Source organism: Micromesistius poutassou (genome assembly GCF_964030765.1).
Source record: "Micromesistius poutassou genome assembly, chromosome: 14".
NCBI classification, from domain to species: Eukaryota; Metazoa; Chordata; class Actinopteri; order Gadiformes; family Gadidae; genus Micromesistius; species Micromesistius poutassou.
The window spans coordinates 2,304,611-2,329,643 of record NC_140284.1 but is presented as its reverse complement, the minus strand read 5'-3'; the positions used below and the strand labels follow the sequence as shown (position 1 = coordinate 2,329,643).

At 43.5% G+C, this 25,033-nt stretch overlaps 1 protein-coding gene across 1 annotated transcript; it reads left to right on the top strand.

Annotated features, from left to right (window-relative positions):
• The first annotated feature begins 4,565 nt into the window (after positions 1-4,565).
• Positions 4,566-16,058, top strand: marco (macrophage receptor with collagenous structure). The gene is made up of 14 exons (XM_084477985.1): positions 4,566-4,687; positions 6,777-6,875; positions 8,146-8,303; positions 8,449-8,506; positions 8,825-8,911; positions 9,106-9,141; positions 9,872-9,943; positions 11,485-11,580; positions 12,321-12,356; positions 13,460-13,537; positions 14,078-14,131; positions 14,307-14,378; positions 15,470-15,496; positions 15,669-16,058. Exons 1-14 carry the CDS (start codon positions 4,648-4,650, stop codon positions 15,704-15,706), a joined length of 951 nt encoding a protein of 316 aa, XP_084334111.1. The 5' UTR covers positions 4,566-4,647; the 3' UTR covers positions 15,707-16,058.
• The last annotated feature ends 8,975 nt before the right edge of the window (positions 16,059-25,033 follow it).

Genomic DNA, 25,033 nt, shown 5'->3' with positions numbered 1-25,033 from the left:
GCCTGATGAGAGTAGAGGCTAGGTCTAGCCCATATAGGTCTATATCTAGCCTATAGGTCTAGATCTAGTCTATATGTCTATATCTAGCCTATATAGGCTATGTGATGCTCCAATAAATTAAACCGATATGTCCTGAGTATTTATTTGGGTTCCGTTGAGCATTGGACAAAGGCGCACAATTGTAAGATTTCAATAAATGTATGCCTACTGCAAATTCCAACAAAAAGGCTGTTTATTTTTTTTTTGTATAATATCAATCGCAACTGCAATCCCCAATTAGACCAAATTGATAATGTTCTAATATTGTTTGTTTTAATTGAAAAACAAAAAGAAAAATAGGTCAAACGAGAAAGGTTGATCTTTTAAAGTGTAATGATGACCGTACTATATACAACTATGACCATTTTCTACTTTCACAATTTGTTATATAGGCCTAATCCTATTATTTATTATGAATCTCGAGGTATTTGGAGACTCTGAGGCTAATTAGTTGTGCGTAACAATAGATTGCGCGCGCACACCAACAGGCCTCAAAACGGTAGTTTCAGTCATATACATTTAGTCATATATGACTCAATGTAGAGTATAGACTCAATATAGAATACCAGTCACTACTCCTTTACACTAGTTTCACGTTTCAGGAATAAGCCAAAAGCACTCATTTGTCAAGCTCTGCTTATTACATTTTACAAATGCTTTATGGCTTGTTTTACCTTTTTTTTTTTCCCCAGGGTAACAATTGTCAACAAAATAGTTTTCCAGGCTCGAATGAGCTCTTATCTCTCCTGTAAAGCGATGTGAGAGGGGGCTGCCCGTGGATAATTTATAGGTTTTAATTACTTATTTTCCGCCTGATCAGCCGGACGTTCATCACCTGGACGCGAGAGAAAGCCTCTGTCACCATCACCGGGGAAACACTTCATCATCACAGCCCGGGAACAGACACGAGGACCGCGTCCAGAGCACTGGAACACAGAGAATTACCCCGGGCAGGGAGGAGAAACAGCAGAATAATACCAGGCAGGGAGGAGAAAACAGCAGAGAATAACACAGAGGCATGAGAAAACACAGAGAATAATACCAGGCAGGGAGGAGAAAACAGACGCAGAAATGACTTTATTGACGGCTTGACGATGCGCAAGAACGATGGTTTCTCTCTCTCTTTCTTTCTTTCTTTCTTTTGTTCTTTCTTTTTTATCTTTCTTTTGTTCTTTCTTTTCTTTAAAATTGACATTGTAGGTTGTGATAATTATATATAAATCAACATAATCTAAATGCAATTACTTAATCTTCCTATAATAAAACCTTATTAAATGCATTCTCCGTCCAGGCGGCCATCGGGACTATAGGTCGTTTTGTCATGTTATCTGTAGTGTTATCTTTATCCCTCCTCAAACCTTTGCCATGGGTCTAAAGACGGACATACCTGAGGGTCGACATGAGACCACTGTTTGTTCTGCTGATAGGAGCCGGTGGTTCCTACAGGCCGAACATATTCAAACATTTGATTTCAGCATTTCTTATTATTCCAGTGAGTTTCTTTCTTTGCGTACCTATTTCTAGGAATATGTCTTTTTTTCCTACATATCAGCTACTAGGCTATTTGCACACTAATAGCCTACGCAATAATGTCCTTATATAAATACCATTTTATCTTAGATCTTAATCATCGACAACAATGCTAGAGGTGTGTGAAAATCCTATATAAATGTATACATTATAGCATTTAATTTGAAAGAATTAATGCAAATATTTATTAAGGGAACTGGCTTTCTTACACAAGTGAATGTTATTTACACCATTACGAATAGCTTGACTATTTCTGAATATACATAATCAAATAAATAAATGGTAACATTTTGAACGACTTATAAAAATTATATCATTATAAATTAAGCCTAAGCCTATGATATGTCCAACAACAGAAGTAATGACCGAATTTATAACTATAATAGGCCTAAATTATGAGAACGTAAAAAAAATCCTGATAGTAGAATTCCCTTTCGGGTAGGCCTAGGCTGTTAAATTGATGAAAAGACGCCAGCTATATTTGTATCACACAGTCATAGGCCTGAATAATTGTGTGTGGCATATTGTTTGAAAATTACATATTTAGTTCTCACAATATGAGGAAGAAAAACAAACTAGACAGACTAGCCTACATTGTTGAGTAGCCAAGTAGATCCTAATCGGGCCACTAGCACGGAGTGGCCAACGTGTAGAGGCCTATTCCACTCAACCTGCACACACCATCAGTCAAGTCACAGGCAGGGCGTGGAATGACGCGACTGCTAGAAAATTATAAAAGGACGCCATCTTGTGGTATTTTGTGGCATCGGCAGTATCACTGCCTTGAACAAGTGACGTTAGAGCCCTGTTACGTGGACCCGAACATGAACAGTAACACTGCTTACCCCATTACCATGACTGGTGCAACCGGCTAATGTGGACTGTTGGTGAGTATATGAAATTGTACCACAATCCTATTGTGGTATGGTTAGCCTAATCTTTGAGTTTGAGGCGAGGGTTTGTGGTGATGCTTAATGGTGGAGTTGATTCTAGTTAGGGGTTAGTCTATATCAGCGTTGATGATGATATTGTGACCAGCTGGGATTGCTCGGAGCAGTCCGCCCTTTCAGCACCTTTTCTCCTTGCTGTTGCTCGGGGCAGGACAATAGGAAGGCCAAGGCTTAGGGCTGTGGTTAGTTAGGGCTGTGGTTAGGGGTTAGGGCTGTGGTTAGTTAGGGCTGTGGTTAGGGGTTAGGCTTAGGGTTAGGGTTAGGGCTGTGGTTAGGGGTTAGGCTTAGGGTTAGGGTTAGGGCTGTGGTTAGGGGTTATGCTTAGGGTTAGGGCTATGGTTAGGGGTTATGCTTAGGGTTAGGGCTATGGTTAGGGGTTAGGCTTTTGGTTAGGGTTAGGGCTGTGGTTAGGGGTTAGGCTTTTGGTTAGGGTTAGGGCTGTGGTTAGGGGTTATGCTTAGGGTTAGGGCTATGGTTAGGGGTTATGCTTAGGGTTAGGGCTATGGTTAGGGGTTAGGCTTTTGGTTAGGGTTAGGGCTATGGTTATGGTTAGGGCAATGGTTGGTTAGGGTTATGGTTATGGTTAGGGGTTAGGCTTAGGGTTAGGGTTATGGTTAGGGTTAGGGGTTATGCTTAGGTTTTATGGTTTGTGGTTAGGGTTAGGGTCAGGGTCATAGGTTGTTGTTGTTAGGGTTAGGGTCATATTGTGTAGAGCTGTGGTTAGTTATAAGGTTCATGCTTTCTTAGGATTCAGGGTAATATTTATGTGTCAGCGTTATGATTAGATAGGGTTAGGGTTTATGGTTTAGGTTGTGGTAAGGAAATGTATCGCTTTGGGTTAGGGTTATAGTTAACGGTTATGGGTATGGGTGTTAGGCCAAAACCAAATAACTATAACACTTACTGCTAAACTTTAGGGGTAAGGGTTATAGTTAGTGTTTAAGGGTGTGGTTAGCGTTATGGTTAGAGTCTAGGGCTCTGCTGGTTAAGGTTAAGGGTGTAGTTAGGCTTAGAGTCAGATGTAGGAAGGGGATAATTGAGGAATGAGGAACAGTTTGTTTGAAGCGAGAAAACGGGAACCACCTCTGCAGTACAACAGCAAGACATGTGGTAGTGTGGTGTGTGTGTGTGTGTGTGTGTGTGTGTGTGTGTGTGTGTGTGTGTGTGTGTGTGTGTGTGTGTGTGTGTGTGTGTGTGTGTGTGTGTGTGTGTGTGTGTGTGTGTGTGTGTGTGTGTGTGTTGTGGGTGTGTGTGTGTGTGTGTCTGTGTATTTCTGTGTGAGCGTGTAAAATAGTATTATTATATTTACATGTATATGTAGTGCAAAAGCAAGGTTGTTTTTTTATCTTTGCTTTTTTAAATAACAAAGAAATACACAACTCAGTTAATGTGATGTCTTAAGATAATTCTTAGATTATTTAGAAGTGTGAACTTATGAACTTATTCGATTCCTGTCTTACAAACCTTTTTTTTTAAGTATTCTCATTTTACGGCCATGCGTGGATAAGTGTAAATCAATCACTATCAATCACTCTCTCGATATACAATTCTGAGAAGGGATTTAAAATTGTGTAGTTTGCATATTATGTAGGCTAGTCCCATGTATTCACTTTTATAATAATATCACGCAAAATTAGAAACATTAAAATTAGATAAAAAGGATTGTAAATTGAATCAAAAATAAATATAAAATTGATGTTACGGGTTAAAAGCAAGGCATAACATCTCTGTTAGACAACTTGACCCTCCTAGGATGATAAGCACCCAGTCGTGGACAGGGTCAACACACTCTTCTCTCCTGGGAAACGAAAGCGAGAGCTCTGACTGGATTGGATCCTTTAAAAAAAGTTACATTTCAGTGAAATCTTCACTCAGAAGTCATGACTCAATAAATACTAAACCCTGTGGGATTTCACTTCCCGATTCTCAATCACATGTTCTGCATATTCCCACAGAGCCTAGCATTTCTCCAACTTCAGCTCTTTTTTTTTTAATGGTGATATTGCAGACGTGTGCTTTTGGTACGTCACAGGATGGGGTTAAAGAGCGGTGCAGGTGGGCTGGTGGCCATTCAGAGTCTGAGAGCTCAGAGAGGACCTGTGGCCACAGCCACCTTCCTCTGTACACCATGCCCAAGAGGAGCGGTTTCCTTCACTTTGAGAGCACTGGTAAGAACAGTTCTTATATTGTTGTGGCTCTTAAATTAGTATTATTATACTAAATACTTAACAGTACACTATTATACTTAATACTTATTATTAAGTATAATTTTCAGGCATCCTACAGCCATCTTCCAGGCCCTGTCTCTGTATTCACTGTCTAACCCCTACCTGCTCCTCAATGACCTGTCTCTGTATTCACTGTCTAACCCCTACCTGCTCCTTAATGACCTGTCTCTGTACTGTCTAACCACTACCTGCTCCTTAATGACCTGTCTCTGTACTGTCTAACCCCTACCTGCTCCTTAATGACCTGTCTCTGTACTGTCTAACCCCTACCTGCTCCTTAATGACCTGTCTCTGTACTGTCTAACCCCTACCTGCTCCTTAATGACCTGTCTCTGTACCGTCTAACCCCTACCTGCTCCTTAATGACCTGTCTCTGTACCGTCTAACCCCTACCTGCTCCTTAATGACCTGTCTCTGTACTGTCTAACCCCTACCTGCTCCTTAATGACCTGTCTCTGTACCGTCTAACCCCTACCTGCTCCTTAATGACCTCTCTGTACCGTCTAACCCCTACCTGCTCCTTAATGACCTCTCTGTACTGTCTAACCCCTACCTGCTCCTCAATGACCTGTCTCTGTATTCACTGTCTAACCCCTACCTGCTCCTTAATGACCTGTCTCTGTACTGTCTAACCACTACCTGCTCCTTAATGACCTGTCTCTGTACTGTCTAACCCCTACCTGCTCCTTAATGACCTGTCTCTGTACTGTCTAACCCCTACCTGCTCCTTAATGACCTGTCTCTGTACTGTCTAACCCCTACCTGCTCCTTAATGACCTGTCTCTGTACCGTCTAACCCCTACCTGCTCCTTAATGACCTGTCTCTGTACCGTCTAACCCCTACCTGCTCCTTAATGACCTGTCTCTGTACCGTCTAACCCCTACCTGCTCCTTAATGACCTGTCTCTGTACTGTCTAACCCCTACCTGCTCCTTAATGACCTGTCTCTGTACCGTCTAACCCCTACCTGCTCCTTAATGACCTCTCTGTACTGTCTAACCCCTACCTGCTCCTTAATGACCTGTCTCTGTATTCACTGTCTAACCCCTACCTGCTCCTTAATGACCTGTCTCTGTACTGTCTAACCCCTACCTGCTCCTTAATGACCTGTCTCTGTACTGTCTAACCCCTACCTGCTCCTTAATGACCTGTCTCTGTACTGTCTAACCCCTACCTGCTCCTTAATGACCTGTCTCTGTACTGTCTGACCCCTACCTGCTCCTTAATGACCTGTCTCTGTACTGTCTAACCCCTACCTGCTCCCTAATTACCTGTCTCAGTCACTCTCTAACCCCATATACCTGCTCCTTAATGACCTGTCTCTGTACTGTCTGACCCCTACCTGCTCCTTAATGACCTGTCTCTGTACTGTCTAACCCCATATACCTGCTCCTTATGGCCTGTCTCTGTCACTGTCTCACCCCTACCTGCTTTTTAGTAACCAGTTACCCTGCCTGGCTCTCCATGACCAACATCTCCATATACTGTCCAACCGTCACTTTGCGGCTGTCATTAATCATTTAAAGCAAACATTCCCACACATGACCAGTAGATGGCAGTAGATGGTGGCTATTTTTCACAGTGAAAAAAGCTCTTCCAAAAACATGTGAAAGACAGCAGGGGCAGCTTTTAAACACAACAAAGTATCCGAACATTGATATACTATGCACTAAAAATGTGGGACTAATTGGGCAAACCAAATTGGCCACTCAGATTAGATGGTTAATTGTACTACTCTGAATAAACATACAATACGCATAGCTCATGGGATGGTAAGATTTGCCTTTTTATATATATATATATATATATATATATATATATATATATACCTACATATATATGTCACATATAACATTTACCACTTCATCCGCACACAATATATACCCTACGGGTGCTGTCTGATGAATGGGTTATTCATGTATCAACTTATGGTATCTTTCCCGTGTATCACTCCTCTCCGCTGTATCAAACAGGCCGCTGGCTGCTCTCTAGCGTCATGTGTCTACACCGTGTGTGTTTGTGTATTCAGATGAGCAGGTGCCGAAGCCCAAAGCGCAGCCGTGTCTGAACGTCATCATAGTGGTTCAGGTGCTACTGAGCGTGTTCACCGCTCTGCTGGCCGTCAAAGGTAGGCCTCATGTCGCCGGTCCATCTGTCGGCACCGCCGAAGAGGCCTCAGAGAGGTCATTCTTCATTGAAGTGAAACTGCTATAAGATCATATTATAGCTGCTGCGCAGCAATGGGTCGGGTCCGGGCTAATTTTGGCAAATTCTGAGCAACAAACAGGAGAATAGGAAGACAGGACAGTTGACCTTATAATGTTCAATTTGCACCAGTTGAGGATTGAACCCACAACCTCTGGAACCAAAGACCATTGTCTATCGCACTGAGCTAATTGGCAAGTGGCCTTTCAACAGTGGCTTCACAAATTGAGTAAGCCATTCACTGTCGTGCAGGCAGATTTGAAACCACAGTAAAAAGAAAAATCAGTTTTTGAGGTAAAATTCTGATATGTATTTGTCAAACATCTACTATGAGTCTAAGATGTTAGGAGCCTTCGCACATGGTCCAGTCCAAGCTATTTGGATTTTTAAATCATGAGAGCAGAATTCAAAATGTTCTCAAAAATTCAGTTTTTGAGATAAAATTCTGATATTTGCCAAACTTCATCAACCATGACTCCAGAATATTCTAAATTTTTTTCAGGAAGATTGAAAATGTATTTATCAAGAATTTGATGGTATACGTTTACAGTACTGTTTACAGTCATACGTTTTCATGCACTGTAGGATCAATTTTTGCTTAATCAAACAAGTTTTGTTGAGGACGGTCTGGAGATGCTCTGTACCAAGTTTGGTGACAATTGAGCAAAAATTGTGGGAGGAGATACATTTTAAAAGTTTTACAGTTATTGAAAAAAACAGAGTGATGGACTTCATAATTTGTAATGAGTTTAAGTGGACAAAAGTTTCAGCAGTATTGAGGCTACATTGTGGTGAAGTTTCAACACTGTAGCATCTACCGTTGGTTTGGTAGGAATTTTTTAAGTTTTTAAATTTAAACGCTTATTGTGCCCCCCCTAGGAGGGGGGGGCACATGTCCTTGGAGTTGAGTGAATCTGGCATGGGACTGGACCTTTGTGCAAAGTTTGGTGAGTTTTCACCCATGGGAAGTATGACTTCCTTGGAAGAAGAAAGAAGAAGAAGAAGAAAGAAAGAATTCCTAGGAATACGATAGGTTCCCAGCAGCTTAGCTGCCCGGACCCTAAAAATAGTTATTTCCCTATTTTTTATGATATTGTGTGGTGAAATGACTCAGTAAGCAAAAGAAAAACTGTACTTTACCCAACATAACTTCCTGTGAACATCTTCTGACCTTCCTGTTTTGCTTTCCCCAGTGTTCACCATGAGGGCCCCGCCCCCGGGGCCCCACACAGAGAACCTGTTGTCCGGGACGAACCCAGAGGGGGTCAAACCAGAAAGCCCCTCACAGATCAGCAACTGCAGCCTAGAGATGGCGTCCCTGAAACGCCAGCTCCACGCCCTCCGGACCCAGGTCTCTGAGCTGCTTCCGTTGTTCTCCACGAGCTTGTGGATGTTGACCTTCAATACCGGAAATTGAAGAGTGAAAACGTTGAAGCTGAATGGTCCTCAGCCCTTGTGTTTGTTGAACCCCTTTCTCCTCCTCTCTGCTGCCTCAGGTGAACACCAGACCTCTCTGCCCTGAGCACAATCTGACCGCTATTAGCCAGTTTCCAGGTACGAGCCAGTTTGAGAGTGCATGTGGGTGTGGGTTGTGTATATATTAGAAGAAGTATATACATTTGAGTATATATTGTGTGTCGTGTGTGTGTGTCAAATTATACACACATTGTATTGATTGTTTGATTGTTGATTTTCATAAAGTATCAATCTAAAATTGTTTGCATGTGTGTGTGTGTGTGTGTGTGTGTGTGTGTGTGTGTGTGTGTGTGTGTGTGTGTGTGTGTGTGTGTGTGTGTGTGTGTGTGTGTGTGTGTGTGTGTGTGTGTGTGTGTGTGTGTGTGTGTGTGTGTGTGCGTGCGTGTGTGTGTGCAGGCCCCCCCGGTCCTGTGGGCCCACTAGGACCACCAGGTGTGCCAGGTACTCCGGGAGTATCTGTTAAGGGAGGAAGTGGAAGTCGAGGTATGACCCCTGTTAACCTCTATTGTGTGTGTGTGTGTGTGTGTGTGTGTGGGATCCTTCTTTAATCAGCATCTGTTTTCAACAAATTAATTTGCGGTAGTTTGAGTGATCTTTAAAGACATATACGCCTGATACAATAACTTGATTTATCATGTGATGGATCAATATTCCTACTGCCCCCCTCGGTCTTCCAGGACTTCCAGGACAGAAAGGCGAGGAGGGAACGTTGGGTAAGGAACGTTGTTGTTTGGATTCTACAGGATACATTCAAATCACTTTTATTGAACGGACAAACAGCCTGTTGTGGTTGTTGTGTTGTGTCCCTGGTTAAGTACCTTGTGATGCTAAGATAATACTGTACTGTACTGTACTGTACTGTACTGTACTGTACTGTTTGATTTGATGAGATGTTTGTTTATCATGCTTCTACTAAAAATTATCACAAAAAGTGATCCATATGTAAAATCTAAAATCTCTGTGCTGGTGATGTATGATACACACTATATATATATATATATATACAGGTTATAATAAAAAATATATATATAAATAAATAAATAAATAAATATATATATATATTTACAGGTTATAATAAAAAGCTGTGCATAGAAGTCTAACCCCCCCTAACAGCCCTATATTAGATTATAACGCAATCTTATTTTAATTTGATTAATACAAATTAAATCAAACGCACGTTCTCTATTTTATATCTCACTGAGTGAGTCAATAAAACTCCCTCAAGATCACTTGGTCTAGTTTTTTCTTATTAAGTACATTTGGTATGAATGATAATGTTGATTTAAGTTGATTTAAAATAGAATAAAAAAAATCATAAATCCTGAGTTATTTCACCAATACTATGCAATTAATCGCGATTTTTTTAAATTGTTTGACAGCTCTATTATATATATATATATATACATACGGATACATACTAAAGGATGACCCATCATTCCTTAGGCCAGCGCGGCCCAGTGGGAATTCCAGGAATGCCAGGAGAAACGGGTTCCCCGGGTGAGAAGGGAGATCCCGGTAAGTTGTGAGCTGGTGTGATAGCCCACTAGGGCTACAAACCCTGAAGGGTCAGCGAGAAGGGGGGAACTTGTATAGTTTATTGCTTTAAAGGATGATGATGATGATATTTGTTGGATTTATTTAATATAACATACATCTTGATTGTTACTGAGTGATCAATAAGTCCAGAAATAGAGGTGAGCCTTCTGTCATTGAAAACAGCTTGTCCACTACAACATCACTAATGCGGCGAATTGATCATATAAGGGGTCCTTTGAGAGCCGCCGGGCTGCGGGGGTATATGACACAGCTCCACCTAGAGGCCCATGCTAGGACAACAGGATTCAGCTTGTGTGGATCAGGTAATAAGAGCAAGGCATTCAGGGGACTTTCATGTTCATGAAGGTGTTATTGGTTAAGAAATGTCCAGGCATTGGATAAGAGATGATTTCAGTCCTGGGATCATTTCGAACAAATGATTTTTTGTTAAATATGACTATATTGATAGTTTTATTTATTTATGTGTATGCGGTGAAGACCATAACAAGGGTATGGCTGTGTCAGGTTGAGATGAAGACTTAACTTTAAATTCTTGGTTCAGTGCGGGCCGGACTCTCAGAGGTTTCAGCATGCTGCGGTTCAGCCGTGAGGGGGTCTGAGTCGGGCTGTGAGCGGGTTGTGAAGTGCACAAGACATTAGCTTTCAGTTGCAGGTCCTGCGATCATCTGGGTTCTGATGGCCTGTCAGGCCCCTGTCAGAGGCAGATGAAACGGCGGATGGATGGCCGTCCGACATTCTCCCGCCGTCCTCCTCTGCTCTCCCTCCCCCAGCGCTGACATTTCCCTGTGTGAGGTCTTAATCAGGACACGGGCTTTTAGCAAGAGCTTCCCCAAATCAATCCGAGTGCCGAGTGCAGCTACCGCAGAGCAAAGGGTCCTGGGTTTGAATCCCGGGGGGGGGCGGACTCCTCTATGTTGTCCTTGTATTCACGTGGGTTTGCTCCCAAACAACAAAAACACTCCTGCCCGTGACTAAGGCGAGTGCTCTACATCTGGAGTTGGTTCACGACCGTCCCTCTAGCAGCCTACTGCCTCTGGCCTCTAGCTGGCAGACGAGGAATTTCCCAATTAATAAATATAACGATTAAAATGGTTGGATTAAAATGGTTGGATTAAAAGGGGTCAAACAGCTCCAGTGCTGTTTATGTCCCTTACAGGAAATGTGTAGAGGCATGCAGTTAAGGAGCAGGTAGAGCTTTTGTGGACATTGTGGTTCGAAAACCCAAAACCTTCTGCTGGTGGTCTTCTACCAGTTGCTCGTCGTCACTGCAAATGAGGGAAACCCTCAGTGTCTCTCGAGGGGAAAACAAAGGTTATTGATTGATTGATTGATCTCACAGACACAAAAAATACACACGCACCAAATCACCACGGCCAACAGCCGGCAAGAACGAGTGAACGTGAACGAGAACCGATATTGTGAAATGTTGTCGTTTTGTATACGTTGAATACAACTCTGATGATTACGCTTCAACCTCTGTTTTGTCTGCGCCCCCACAGGAGAGCGGGTGGCGGGCCCCCCAGGCCCCTCGGGGCCCCGGGGGGCCCAGGGGCCCAGGGGGGCTCCTGGGGAACCCGGGTCCAACGGCACCTCAGGTGGGGGTTCTATGTCATATATGTATTTACAGTGCATATATATACACATCAATATATATCAATATATATGTATATATATTTATGTGTGTACATATATATATCTATATATATATGTATATATATATGTATGTATGTATGTATATATACTGTATATATGTATATATATTTATGTGTATATATATATGTATATATATATTAGGGGTGTAACGATACACGTATTCATACCGAAATTTTTCATTACGGGTCTAACGGTTTGATGCACGTTTCATTTCGATACGTACCGAAAAAAAAATTATATATATAAAAAAAAAAAATATATATATATATATTTTTTTTTTGTCTTGTCTGTCCTGATGTTTTGTGTTGATGACCACAATGGAAATAAGTCCTGGACTCTATTGTGTTTTGATCCTCAATTGTATTTGATGTCTTTTCATTTGTGTAAGGCATTTGTTTGACACAATTTAATAAATGAAATCAAAATCCAATAATAATAAAAATAAAATAATAAAAACTGCTGTACCGAAAAACATACCGAACCGTGACTTACAAACCGAGGTACGTACCGAATCGTGACTTTTGTGTACCGTTACACCCCTAATGTATAGTGGTGTTCCAGTCAGCTTGTATGTTTTATACAGAAGGTGAAGGGGAATCATGTTGCAACACTTAAAAGGGGTTTGTTTCAAGACAGAGAATGGACACAAGAACATTAAACTAATCTTTTTCTGTTGTCTTAGGTCCAGAAGGAAGAAATGGATCTGCTGGAATATCTGGTAAGAGGATTCCAACGGCATGACTGTCGTTATGACACATGATAATGACACATGATAATGACATGATCCTTCAAAGAAAATTAAAGTTTTTTTCTAAAAAATAATAATAATAAAAAATTCTCAATGTCAATGCCTAATTGAGATTGCATGACATTTAATCTCAATGTCACTTTCCAGTATGCTACCTGTTAAGTTCCGATCTATTAGCTCCCCTTGCTAGCTTCCTTTATGTTGGCTTCCTGAATGATTAACTTATCAACCTTTGATTCCCCTTGGCTTCTGAACCGTCCCAATCGATAGCTTAGCTTCCTGACTACCCCAACAGATAGCTTATTAGCTGCCTTACTGTCATATACTGGCTGCCTGCCTCTGTCCCAAAATATAACATAGCTTCCAGATAGCTTCCTGACCCTCACAACAGACAGTCTACCTGCCTGATTTTCCAAACAAATACCCTTAGATAGCATAGCTTCCTGACTGTCCCAATAGTTAGCTTATAGCTTCGTCACTGTAAGCGTTAGCGTCCTAACTTTTAACATTCTGCCTGTAGCTTCAGTCTGTAGCGTGCCACAGACTCTTGGTTTAAAGGTGGACAGGTAATTACGTGTGAAAAATATGAAATACCAGATGCTCATTCTGAGCCTTGCTTCGACACTCATCCTTCTTAGGGCCAACGCGTGCGCGCTGTCAGTGAGCACAACCTGCTCTCGGCCACCTGTGGATAAATGATGGCCCTGATCCATATTTAATATGCTCGTAGACTGGCTAGGAGACGTATAATTTCTCATGGCTGACGAACGAGCACCACCTCCAGTTACACATGCAATTGATAACTTTAGCAGGTTTGCTAACAAACTGCATAATTGGTCGTGGAAAAATAATTCCCACCATGTATATTTATCATTGCTCTGTTTAATTGAATGGATTATCATGTCCATATTTAAATCAAACAAATGAATAAGCCTAATAACTCTTGCCCCCCTTTATCATGCACATGATAAAGAAAATAAGTGTCTTCTTTTATAATAAGTGTGTCAGAACAATCTTTGGTTCAGCAGTTGTATAATTTCACATTTTCTGTGGAATTCCTGTTGGATCACAAGGTCCTGTTGGACCACAAGGCCCCCCAGGTGTGCAAGGTGTTCCGGGAGTTTCTGTCAAGGGTGATGTTGGTTCACGAGGTAAGACACCTGCACATATCTCTGAAGCCTCAATACACTATGAGCCAAGCCGGAGACCTTTGGTGTGTGTATAGGAATAGTGAACCATTAGGGTTATGTGGACAACATATTGAATAATAGTGAATGTTGTTATTATGGGGGCTGTGGGCTGTGGTTAAGTTAAGGATTTTATATGGTTAAGGTAAGGTTTGTGTGTGGTTAAGTTAAGGATTTGATATGATTAAGGTAAGGGTTGTGTTTGATTATGCTACCGTGAGTGTTTAAGGCAAGGTTTATGTGTGGTTGAGGTAAGGGTTTTGTGTGTTTAAGGTAAGGGTTGCGTTTGATTACGGTAAGGCGTGTGTTTAAGTTAAGGCTTGTGTGTGGTTAATTTAAGGGTCAAGGGTTGTGTTATTAAGGTTAGGGCTTTGTACGGTTAAGGTTAGCGTTGTGTTAGATTAAGGTAAGTGCTGTTTGTGATAAAGGTAGGGGTTGGGTGTGGTTAAGATAAGGGAGGGATAGCTCCATAACATGATGTATTCCATGTTTTTTCTAATCCAGGATTTCCTGGATCAAGAGGAATAACTGGAGACAAAGGTGATAGAGGATTCTCAGGTAGGTTGTGTGTGTTTGTGTATATGTGTGTGTGCATGCGTATATGTGTGTATATGTGGGTGTATTCTTGTCAGTGTGTATGCAACGTGTTTGTGTTTGCATTAAGAACCGATGCTTTCAGCATTTGTTTTCGCACAGAGCTTGGTATAGCTTGTGTCTTCCATGTACCTCACAGGTGCCAAGGGCGCTATGGGCCTGAAAGGATCACCAGGACAAACGGGGAGGTCTGGATCTCCAGGACCCAGGGGTACGTCCATCAGAACCACCACCATTAGAACCATTAGAACCATTCATCATTACTATATGCTTAGCAACGGTCAATTATCAACTACTGAGGAACACTCCGTTCACTTACATGGGCCTTCCCAACTTCCGGCGGTCAATTATTTTTTGATAATTGACCGTTGCTAAGGAAAAGGAAAGTGGATTTTTTGCCTCTGATTCACGTCTTTCGTATCACTCCACAAGTAGTCCGGTAACTTATCAACCTCAGCGTATTCAGTTAAGCTGAGCGACGTCAACGTCTTTGGCGGACTATTTCTCTGCTGCTCCGGTTCGCCCTGTCAGGGTTTATTTTCCCGATAATGACCGGGGTTCTATACATTATCCCTTACATATCCCATACATGTACTATAATGTACAATATAGGAATATTTCATAAAACAAAGGATTATAATGTACTATAATGTAGGACTATTTTATAATGCATACGACGATTATGTACTATAATGTATAATTTAGGACTATTTTATAATGCATAGGACCATAATGTACTGTATATATAATGTATAATATAGGAATATCATATAATATATAGGACTTTAATGTTGTATAATGATACTACAGGAATATGTTATTATGTTCAGGACTATAACAAACTATAATTATAATATAGGACCATAATATAATGTATAGGACTATAATCTATGATCATATATAATATAGGACTATTTTATAATGTATAGGACTTAAATGTACTACAATATATGTTATTGGACCATAATATAATATATTGGACTATAATGCACTTTATTTTATAATGTAAGACTAATATAATGTATAGGAATATCATGTACAATCCTTTATAATATAGGACTATTTTATAATGTATAGGACTTGAATGTATGACAATATATGTTATAGCACCATAATATAATGTATTGGACCATAATGTGCTATAATTGATAATATTGGACTATAATAAAATGTATTTGACTATTATGAACTATAATATACTATAATATAGGACTACAATATAATGTATAAGACTATAATGTTGAACAATATAGAATATTGGACTAAGTTATAACGGTTGTTGATCTGGTTTCTCTGTTGAAGGTTCGTCAGGATTTCCTGGTGAAAAGGGTGAGAACGATCTTTTTTCAACATAACAAATAAATTAAATCAATGATATATTTGTTTGTGTATGTTTGTGTATGTGTGTGTGTGTGTGTGTGTGTGTGTGTGTGTTGAGTATATATATATATATATATATATGGACTAACACAACCTGTATTTACTTCTGTTCTCCTCTCAGGATCTAAGGGATCGTCTTATAGCAGTTATAATGGATAATGGATTGGATTTCGTTGGAAAATAATGTCTGACGGAAATCTATCAAACAGGCTTGGCTACATACAAGTGGACTGACGAACACACATGTACACATCAGACACAGACACACAGAGACACAGACACACAGACACACAGAGGTGACTACTTGTATCTACAAATGAACATCACTTTGGATAAAAGCTATATTGATATATTTCTTGATCCATGAACACCATATTATCCTAATAGCCGTCTACTGCTGTGAAAGAGCTCTGAGACATTCATGAAGTATAAAACAAAACTGCAAAAGTAATTGAAAAAATTGTCTTAATACAAATGTTGTCCTTTTAAATAAACAGTTTTTAAAACACAATCTGATCCCCTTATGATGGTTTGCGTCAGTATTACTTTCCGTCATACATTGACGGAAAACCCAATCTATTAGACAATGTATTCAACTATGCCTGCCCTTGGGTTATTGATAATTTATTGGATTAATGAATTATGCCTCAAGGTATTTGATCATTTCTCTGCTGTTTCACAGTCCCTAGGACGATATTGAGGGGCGCAGAGGGTATGAGGGGTCAAACTCCAGCCCCAGAGAGTCTGCTGTTTGACCCCTGTATCATATATCTGTCCTACCAGTCTCTATGTCCAGCCCAGGGTATTTTAAACGCGTTCATTTCATATTTGTTGTTATTCTCTTTACATCCGACAGTGACAGCAATGAATAAATAAAATGCTCAAACAAAAAAAAAGAGAACAATAAAAACAGGTATCTGTGGCTGTCACCGGCCTGTAATAGGCCCTTTCTTTCAGACTGAATGAATGGATTGGATGGCCTGTCTGTCTACTACCCTGATAGATGCACTCTGCCTCTGCACTCTGGCTGGTCACACCACTGCCAGAGCTGGGGAGCTGGTCGTATGTTCTGGGGGCTTTTGAGGGAGAACTGAAGGGAGGGGTGGGATTTATTCGGTTGGACACTTTCTAAATCTAGAACACCTTGCCAACAAAAGGTTAGGATTCAGGATTTGATTTGGATCCCATTAGCCGACGCAGAAGACATCAGCTCCTCGTACTCCTGGGGTCCACACGCGACACACAACAAACAAGAAGTCAGCGTACAGGAAAAAGAAAACAGGAAAACAATGGATAACTAAACCATCAGCACGCAAAAACAAACAACAACAAAAAAATAAAAAAAATAAAAATAAAATGACAAAAAGGAAAAGAATGGATGAGTAAATAAAAGTAAAATTGAGTAATACATACTAGGATTCAGTGCAAACAGCCACGAGGTGTCGCTTCACTTGTTTTTTTAAGCTGGCTTTGTTCTGGATTTTTGAAACATGATCTGGAAGGGAGTTCCATTCGTTGGGTTAGGCAGCAGTACATTGATACTATACCACTAGACCTTTGACTTGGACATGAGATGTCCGGTACTCATTCACACAACAACCAACTTGTATTATCAGCTGAAATAATGTAACAGTTGTTGATGTTTTAGGTAACGTGCTTTAATAACCACGACGACAGGGCCTGCTGTTGTGCAGTCAGTGTGTGTTTGAGTGTCGCTCATCTCACTCATTTCTTTTCATCCTCCTCCTATCTCTTCATCCTCTCCCCTCATTCTCTCATTCCATCATCTCACATCCGGCATGCGCCTAGACTGACAGACAGCTAGAGAGAGAGGAAACCAAATAAGTTCTAGATAGAGAGGTAAAGTGGTAGAGAGAGAGCTGATGTGGTAGAGAGAGAGGGAGAGAGAGAAAGAGAGAGAGACTATGATGGGTAGTAAAGATTTTGAGTCAGCAAGGGTGAGGTAATACATTAGAGAAAGAGCTGAATAGAGAGGGCGGTGGAGAGATCTTTTGGTACAAAGAGTGGTATAGGTGAAGAGTTAGAGGGAGCTGAGGAGCAAGAGAGAGAGGTGGAGAGAGAGAGATGGAGAGAGAGAGAGAGTTTAATTGTTAGAGAAAAGTGAAGCGAGAGAGAGAGAGAGAGAGAGAGAGAGAGAGATAATGTGGTGGAGAGAGATGTTAGGGCTAGACTAAGTGCAGCTGATTATTATTCAACAGGCCTGTGTGTCTCTCTGTCTCTGCCCCTCAGGGTGCCGGCTCGGGCTAAATACTGGAAATAAACATGAGGGGTGGTGGTGGGGGGGGGGTGATGGGGGAGGTTGGAGGGCCCCCTCCTCACTGTTCATTAGCCAGACCCACCTGGGGTCATCCCCCTGCTCCGGGGCCCACCACTACTGCTCCTAATTGAGGGCTGGCGTGGATAAATAAATGATGGACACCAGGGAGGAGGAGGAGGAGGAGGAGGAGGAGGGGGGAGGCAGTGTCGCTTATTACGCCGTATTACTGAATATTCCTGCTCATCATCCCTGTATAGTGATGCCATACTACCTCATATCGTCAATGTTTTTGTCAATATATTCTACCCCCAAAAATCAACGCATTTGTGCAAATTCCACGTGATCCATTTCTTCATGGCAGACTGCTGGAGTGGGACTCTTCGTAAACGCTTATACTAGAGTAGTATGTATCAGTAGTACCTTCAATTGTGTTCAACACATTAGAACACACAAGCTTTGATGTTGGTGTGTCTGTATCATACAGACGATGTGGCATGGGACAACGCGTGAACCATGAAAGTGTTCCAACCAAATAGGACGCTTTGAGTCTTCGTTTCTTAAATGATGGCATCCAAAATTCACACCTGCTGAACAAAATAGAAGCTTTTTTTTCAGAATTCAAACACCAGGCAGCGTAATGAATCAGCCTGGCTATCAGTCAGAACAATTGACCAATTAAATATGCCTTTTCATATCGCAGTGGAACATCCCACAGGAATGTTTCCTTCACTGGCGTTATCTTCTTATCTTTGTATGATCTTTGATGCAGGTTTGTGCAGGTAGATACTTCAGATCAGGGTATAGGTAGCACTAAAGGCTTAGTTAGTCCAAATAGTTAAGGTAGCTCTGAAGGGCTGTTTGGAGATACATGGAGGAGTTCTGTAAGAGTTAAGGGGTATGTGTAGGTCTAAGTCACAGATTGGTTAAAGGATAAGTGTGAAAAGGCAGCCCTCCTTTTCACGTACCCACAACATTTAACTGATCAACACGCACACACGCATTCACACATATGGTAATGACACGCAGTGCCGGCAACCGCGTCTTGTCATTAAAACATTAAGGATCACGTTCTACTACATTATTCTTCTACATTATACTTTGGTAACTCATCTACACATCCTAGCAATCGGTTAGGTACCAGCCGATCTGCTCCATAACCCATTCTCTGCCATTAATCCATACATTTTGCACGACATAAACAAACACTGACAGTCCTCACTCACTTCCTGGTTCCCTCAAGCATTTCCAATCCCAGGCAACCCAGGCACCTGGAATCACTTAATTGCCTGATTGGGATGCGGGAAGATGACAGTTGTAAGGGGGGGGGAATTGTTAGGGCTATAAGGTAATTATTATGGGGTGTTATATTTTTTTCATAGTAATGTACATAATCATAATGTGAGATATGCGTAGTAGAAGAGAAAAGGGTGTATAAATGTTTGACAATGTTGTTAAGATGAACATAGCATTGTACATGGACCCCTATGCACCCCTATGCAAATGGTATCTCCCAAGGGGGATAATTGAATGGCTTTATTTAAGCCCTGTGTTTGTGCCTGCAGGGAACCTGGGGAGGATCGCTTGTTGTGAGGTGGTATATGTAGCACAATGTTTTCCTGCAGACCTAGGACTAGCGAACAACCCTCGAGTTGATTTTGTTTTTGTTTCTCTAAGTATTTTTGTTTGGCTTGGCCACTTTTTTTTGAGTGAGAACTATAAATAAATTTGCCAAAATGTCATGCAAACCACAGTGCTGGCTGAATTCCTGTGACCTCCTCAATCAACCCAGTAGCCCCTATCCTGAAGTGGGAGTGAGCCGAGGGGCTCATCGCCACATCTAAGTCATGGATTGGTTAAAGGTTAAGGTAGATCTAAATCATGGATTGGTTAAAGGTTAAGTGTAGATGTAAGTCCTGGATTGGTTAAAGGTTAAGTGTAGATCTAAGTCATGGATTGATGAAGGGTTAAGGTAGATCTAAGTCCTGGATTGGTTAAAGGTTAAGTGTAGATCGAAGTCCTGGATTGGTTAAAGGTTAAGTGTAGATCTAAGTCCTGGATTGGTTAAAGGTTAAGTGTAGATCTAAGTCATGGATTGGTGGGGGAGGTGGAGGAGACGAGTTGTCCTGTGCCTCCATCTGGCCGTGCTGAGGTGCTCATGGTGGACGTCCTCCTCCACCACAGCTCCTAACCCTTACCTTGTGTTGAGGTGAAGGAGCGCTCCTCTCCTGGACAAAGGGTGTGTCAGTAGAGCCAGGGTTCACTCTATGTCGAAGGGATGGATTGTTTGGGGAAGGTTGAGGAGTCAGAAGGGTCTGCGGCTGGTTTCGTTCTCCCCCTGCCCAGACCCCCCCCTGCCCAGACCCCCCCCTCCCCAGACCCCCCCCTCCCCTCCCAGACCTCCTGAGGGCTGAGGGATGAATGAAGGAGCTCCTAGTCCACGAACAAAGAGAAGAGAACCACCTCCTGCTCCTCCTGAGCCTCCTCCTGCTCCTTCTGCTCCTCCTTCTCCTCCTGCTCCTTCTGCTCCTCCTTCTCCTCCTATCATAAATGTGTGCATTAAATGATGAACGGAAAGAAATCAGTGTAGGAACAACGACGGACATGGTGGAGGACAGGCTGAAGCTGGTTCGCAGTGTAAGTGAAGAGTATTAAGTTGAGTAACAACAGTTAAGTCACTTTACCGGGAACCGGGTTCTGAATGAACCCGGGATCCTCTTTTAAAACCCTTCCGTAGCAGACCGGGTAGGGTCAGACCGGGTACGGTCGCTATCTGAGCGGGCCTATGAGCAACACTTGACCTATTGAGTGATATATAGCCAGGTCGCCAGTCACACTGCGATGTTCACGATAAAGAGTGATGGGGTTCCACCCTCAGAGGAAATGCTTATTCTTTTTTACCTTCTGCCGTCAAACTCGATCATCAGAGGAGGATGTGTTCAGATTGGATTTTCGGATTCACGTGTGAATCCAGATAATACAGACACGGAACGTCCTGATCATAATCCAGATCATATAAAACACATGTTTCCAGATAATATCTCTTGCTGGATTATTAAGAGACAGTTTACATCTGATGCATGCACGTACACTCTCACACACACACACACACACACACACACACACACACACACACACACACACACACAAAGTAATATTCATGACAGTTTCAACCTTGTGCTGGTTTTACTGACCCCTGTTCTTTAGCCTGCATGGGCCAAATCTCTCTCTCTCTCCTTCTCTCTCGCCCTCATCATTATGCCCGACGCCCGTCGGAGATGGCGTGTCATCTGTGCCGTGTCATGTGTGAGACCCACTGCCTTTCCAACAGTTAACTTTAATCAAGTTACATTTAGTGGATGTTCCAATGCTCTGGTATTCCTCTGGCGAGGCCGGGTTCCCGTTAGCGTGCTCTTCAGTCTCCAGCTCCCCGGCGGTAACATCACCTATAGCTCAGGAAGCTGAACGCTGTTTACTGATGACGGCGTTGTGCATTTGGAAATCCTCCCCTTGCGACATCATCCATCATTGGCGCCACAAGTTCCGCTGATAAATGAATAATCATTTGTCCACACGCCTGACAGAAGGAATCCATAACCCCGGGTTTACTTAAACAAACAAGCAGTTTTCTATCTATCGGGCGTCAGAGAGAGAGAGAGAGAGAGAGAGCAACGCGCGGAGAACGCCCGGAAAAAAACATCCCGCGGTATAGCGCCGAGTCGGCGTGACAGGTTGGCGTCCGTGGAAACGAGGCCAACTAGACGTGGCCACCGAAAGACAAATCATCGATCATCGTCCTCCTCCAGCTGAGCGAGAGGCAGCAGGAGCCGGGGTCGGGCCGGCACTCGGAGGCGGGCTCGGCCAACACTCATCAACCGCTGACACCTTCCTGCCCCGCGCAGCGTCAAGGGTAGCGCGGAAACTTCAGAAGGTGAACAGGCTTTTTTTTATTTATTTTTTTAGATATGTTACTACTTAAAGACAGGCTGATGTTGAAGTTCTACTCACACATGTGATTAAAGAAATGCCATTATTGTATACTTACACTGCAAACCCAATAAATGAACGTTTGCTTTTCCTATCCTGTAATATAACTATAGTATTTTTGGTGTAATATCATTCATTAGAAATGGTTAGGCAACATGCATTATGCTCTAATTAATGTGAACACACACACACACACACACACACACACACACACAATTACACACACACACACACACACACACACACACACACACACACACACACACACACACACACACACAAATACTAGAACACAAACAGATCTTGCGGATTGAGACAACATAGCCTACCTGACGAACGGCGAGACCAAAGCGCTGGGCACCAGATTGCGTCAGAGGGCCGTGGCTCTCAGCTGGTGGCTCAGATGGCGCTGACGGTTTGACCGTGGGCGACAGACGCCACGCCCCGCCAGAGGTGACCGTCTCCACACGAGCCCCGCTCTCTGTGGTCACTTGGAGAGAACGGGAAGAACCACTTGTTTTCCCCCCCGCCAAGGTCGGACGCCTCGAGTCGTGGCGTTCAGCAGTCAAAGTCACTTATTTTAATCATTTGCAGATTGGAAACATGACGTGGCGTCGAATCTATGTTGACGTTGTCTGGCCGCCGAGAGGACCGCCGGATCTCATGGTAACTATAGTCCTGTTTGGGGGAGGGGGGGTCTCATAGTAACTATACTCCTGTTTGGGGGAGGGGGGGGGTCTCAACACAATCACGCCCAGTTCACCAGGGGGGGGGGGGGGTCAGTGGGAGAGCCCCAGTAAGGACATTGTCGATCTTTTGAATTCTTTTTTTTTTCTATCTTTTTTTTTCACATTGGTATAATTTCACTTCTTCTTAGTTATTATTTCTCTATTCAAAACGGTGAATTCATTTTTTTTTTACATTTTTTAATTGAGACCAAACTAATGACGTTGTGTGTCTCTGTGGTTAGGAGGCGCTCATCTGCCATGCTGCAGGCGGCGCTGACCTTTGAGACGCGCCTGGCGGGGCGGGGCGCTCATTTGTATACCATGCATGTCATTGGTGGAGATAAAGGGCAGCTAAACAGCACACTGTGAGTGGGGGGGGCGCAGTGGGTGGAGGGGAGTGAGTGTGTGTGTGTGGGGGGGGGGGGGGAGGGGGGGGTGGTGGTGTTGGCGGAGGCCGAGGGAGGTGTCCGAAAAGGTAAGGAGTAACCGGAGACGTCGTTATCCATATCCATAAGTGGTTTTCTTCCCCCGCAAATCAGAGCCCCCTGGAGTCCACTGGTCCGGTTCATTTAAGGAGCGTCGGCTGCAGGTGGACGACGGCCACAGAGATATTAACCCAGCGCACGCCCCCCCCCCCCCCCCCCCCCCCCCGACGCTACGGAGCGCACCGGAAACCCGCACGGTGTGTGCCGTTTAAGAGAGGGCTAATGGCTCCTGTGTCCCCTGGCCGAGGGGCCGGGGGTGCGTTTGAATCACGTACGTAGTTAGCACTGCGGTCTCCTGAGACGAGCCGGCTCATTGGTTGGATATGCGCGGGGAGCAGGGCTGCAGATAATGATGTCATGGTGATGCCGTGATGTGTTGTCGATACTTCTTAATGCACGCCGCGTCGAGACGGACTCCCGCCGCTAACGAGGGGGGGACGAGGACGAAGGTACTGATGAAGATGACGACGAGGACAGAACTGATGAGGGGAATAAATGAAGGGGGTGACGATGACAGCGCGGCACCGAGCGAGGATAAAGACACACAGTCGGGAAATGCAACAAACTCCACATTTCAAATAATGTGAACATCCAGAGAATATCAAGTTACATTACAATATCAAAGATAAATGAATCACGGAGCGACCGATTCACACAAGACATCCTGGATACCATTTATATCAGCCTGAGGATGTAAAGTAAAGTGAACAAATCTGATCAAATAAGCTACGGAAAACAGAACAAAAACAAACTAACTAATCACTTTTGCGGTACGTTATTCGAGGACACAGATGTTAAACCGCGTTAAAGTGAAGATGCAGCTGCTCTGTTTGGCATCACGTGTGACCCGCCGATCGGCCTCACGGCTCTTCGTCTCGTCTCGTTCCCTCTCTCCTTGCGACTCCGTCTCCGCTCGGCGTTCCGCTCGCCGCCGGATCGCTGGCGTCAGCATGAAGTGGCGACCGGCGGCGAGTGATGATGGCACTTCAGCAGAGCTGCTTAGCGCGGCGGTGACTAACCGGCCGCCGCCGCCGCCGCCACCGCCGCCGCCGCCAACCACCGGCCTCTCCCGGAGAAAAACACTAAAGTGCTCATTCTCCCGGTCTGCGGAGATAGACCTGTGCTGTCCCTGCATACCCCACCCTGCTCCTTTATATCCCCCCCACCCCCCCCGCCCTCCCCCAGGGCAGGGCGTCCATCTCTGATGATGGATTCCCCCCCCCCCCACACCTCCGTCCCATCCATCCACCCCCCCCCCAACCCCTCCGCAGCTGTCGCATTACACATTGTTGCCATGAATAGAGATGTGACACGTTTGAGGAATGGTTGCCGCGCGTTACGGGCGGATTCGAACGCGGACCCGGGGTTTAAATCAGGCGAGGGGCCCGGGAGCCCGGGGGGAGGCGGGGACATATATCACTCCCCTCGCCGTCGTCTCCCTCGGCCCCGAGATGTTGGCGGCCATGCGGAGGTCAGGGAGGATTAGAGAGGAGAGGAGCTTCTGGAGCTCGCTGGCCAACGACTGTGGATGTCTCTTTTTATGAGCTGCGGCCATAAGCGTCTCGTCCGGAGGATGGGAGTCGGCTGTCTGAGGCGGACGGAGCCGTGGGAAAGGTGCTCCGTGCCTCAGCCCAAGTGTAAAGACGTGAAAGAGTAAGGGTATCTATATTGTACCTTTACTCTTTTTCATGTCCTATTTCTTTCATTCTATAAGTAACACTGGTAAAGAAGGCCCACTTAAAACGGCCTCAACTAACCTTTATTGTTAACTGACAGAAATAGGGGACTATAAAAAACTTTGTTCATCCTAAGATGATACCTCTGTGAAAAGGTTATATTCCCTTGTTTAAGGAGTCGAATCAAATTGTATCTTATGAATATAAAAACAAGACTAAATGTCTATGACTGAATGTCTAAGAAGCAGAAAGCGCTTTGCTCCATGGGTTTACCTGAATGGAGAACAGCGCTGGTGACCTGTCAAACATATTCACTCAAACATTCAGCAGACGGG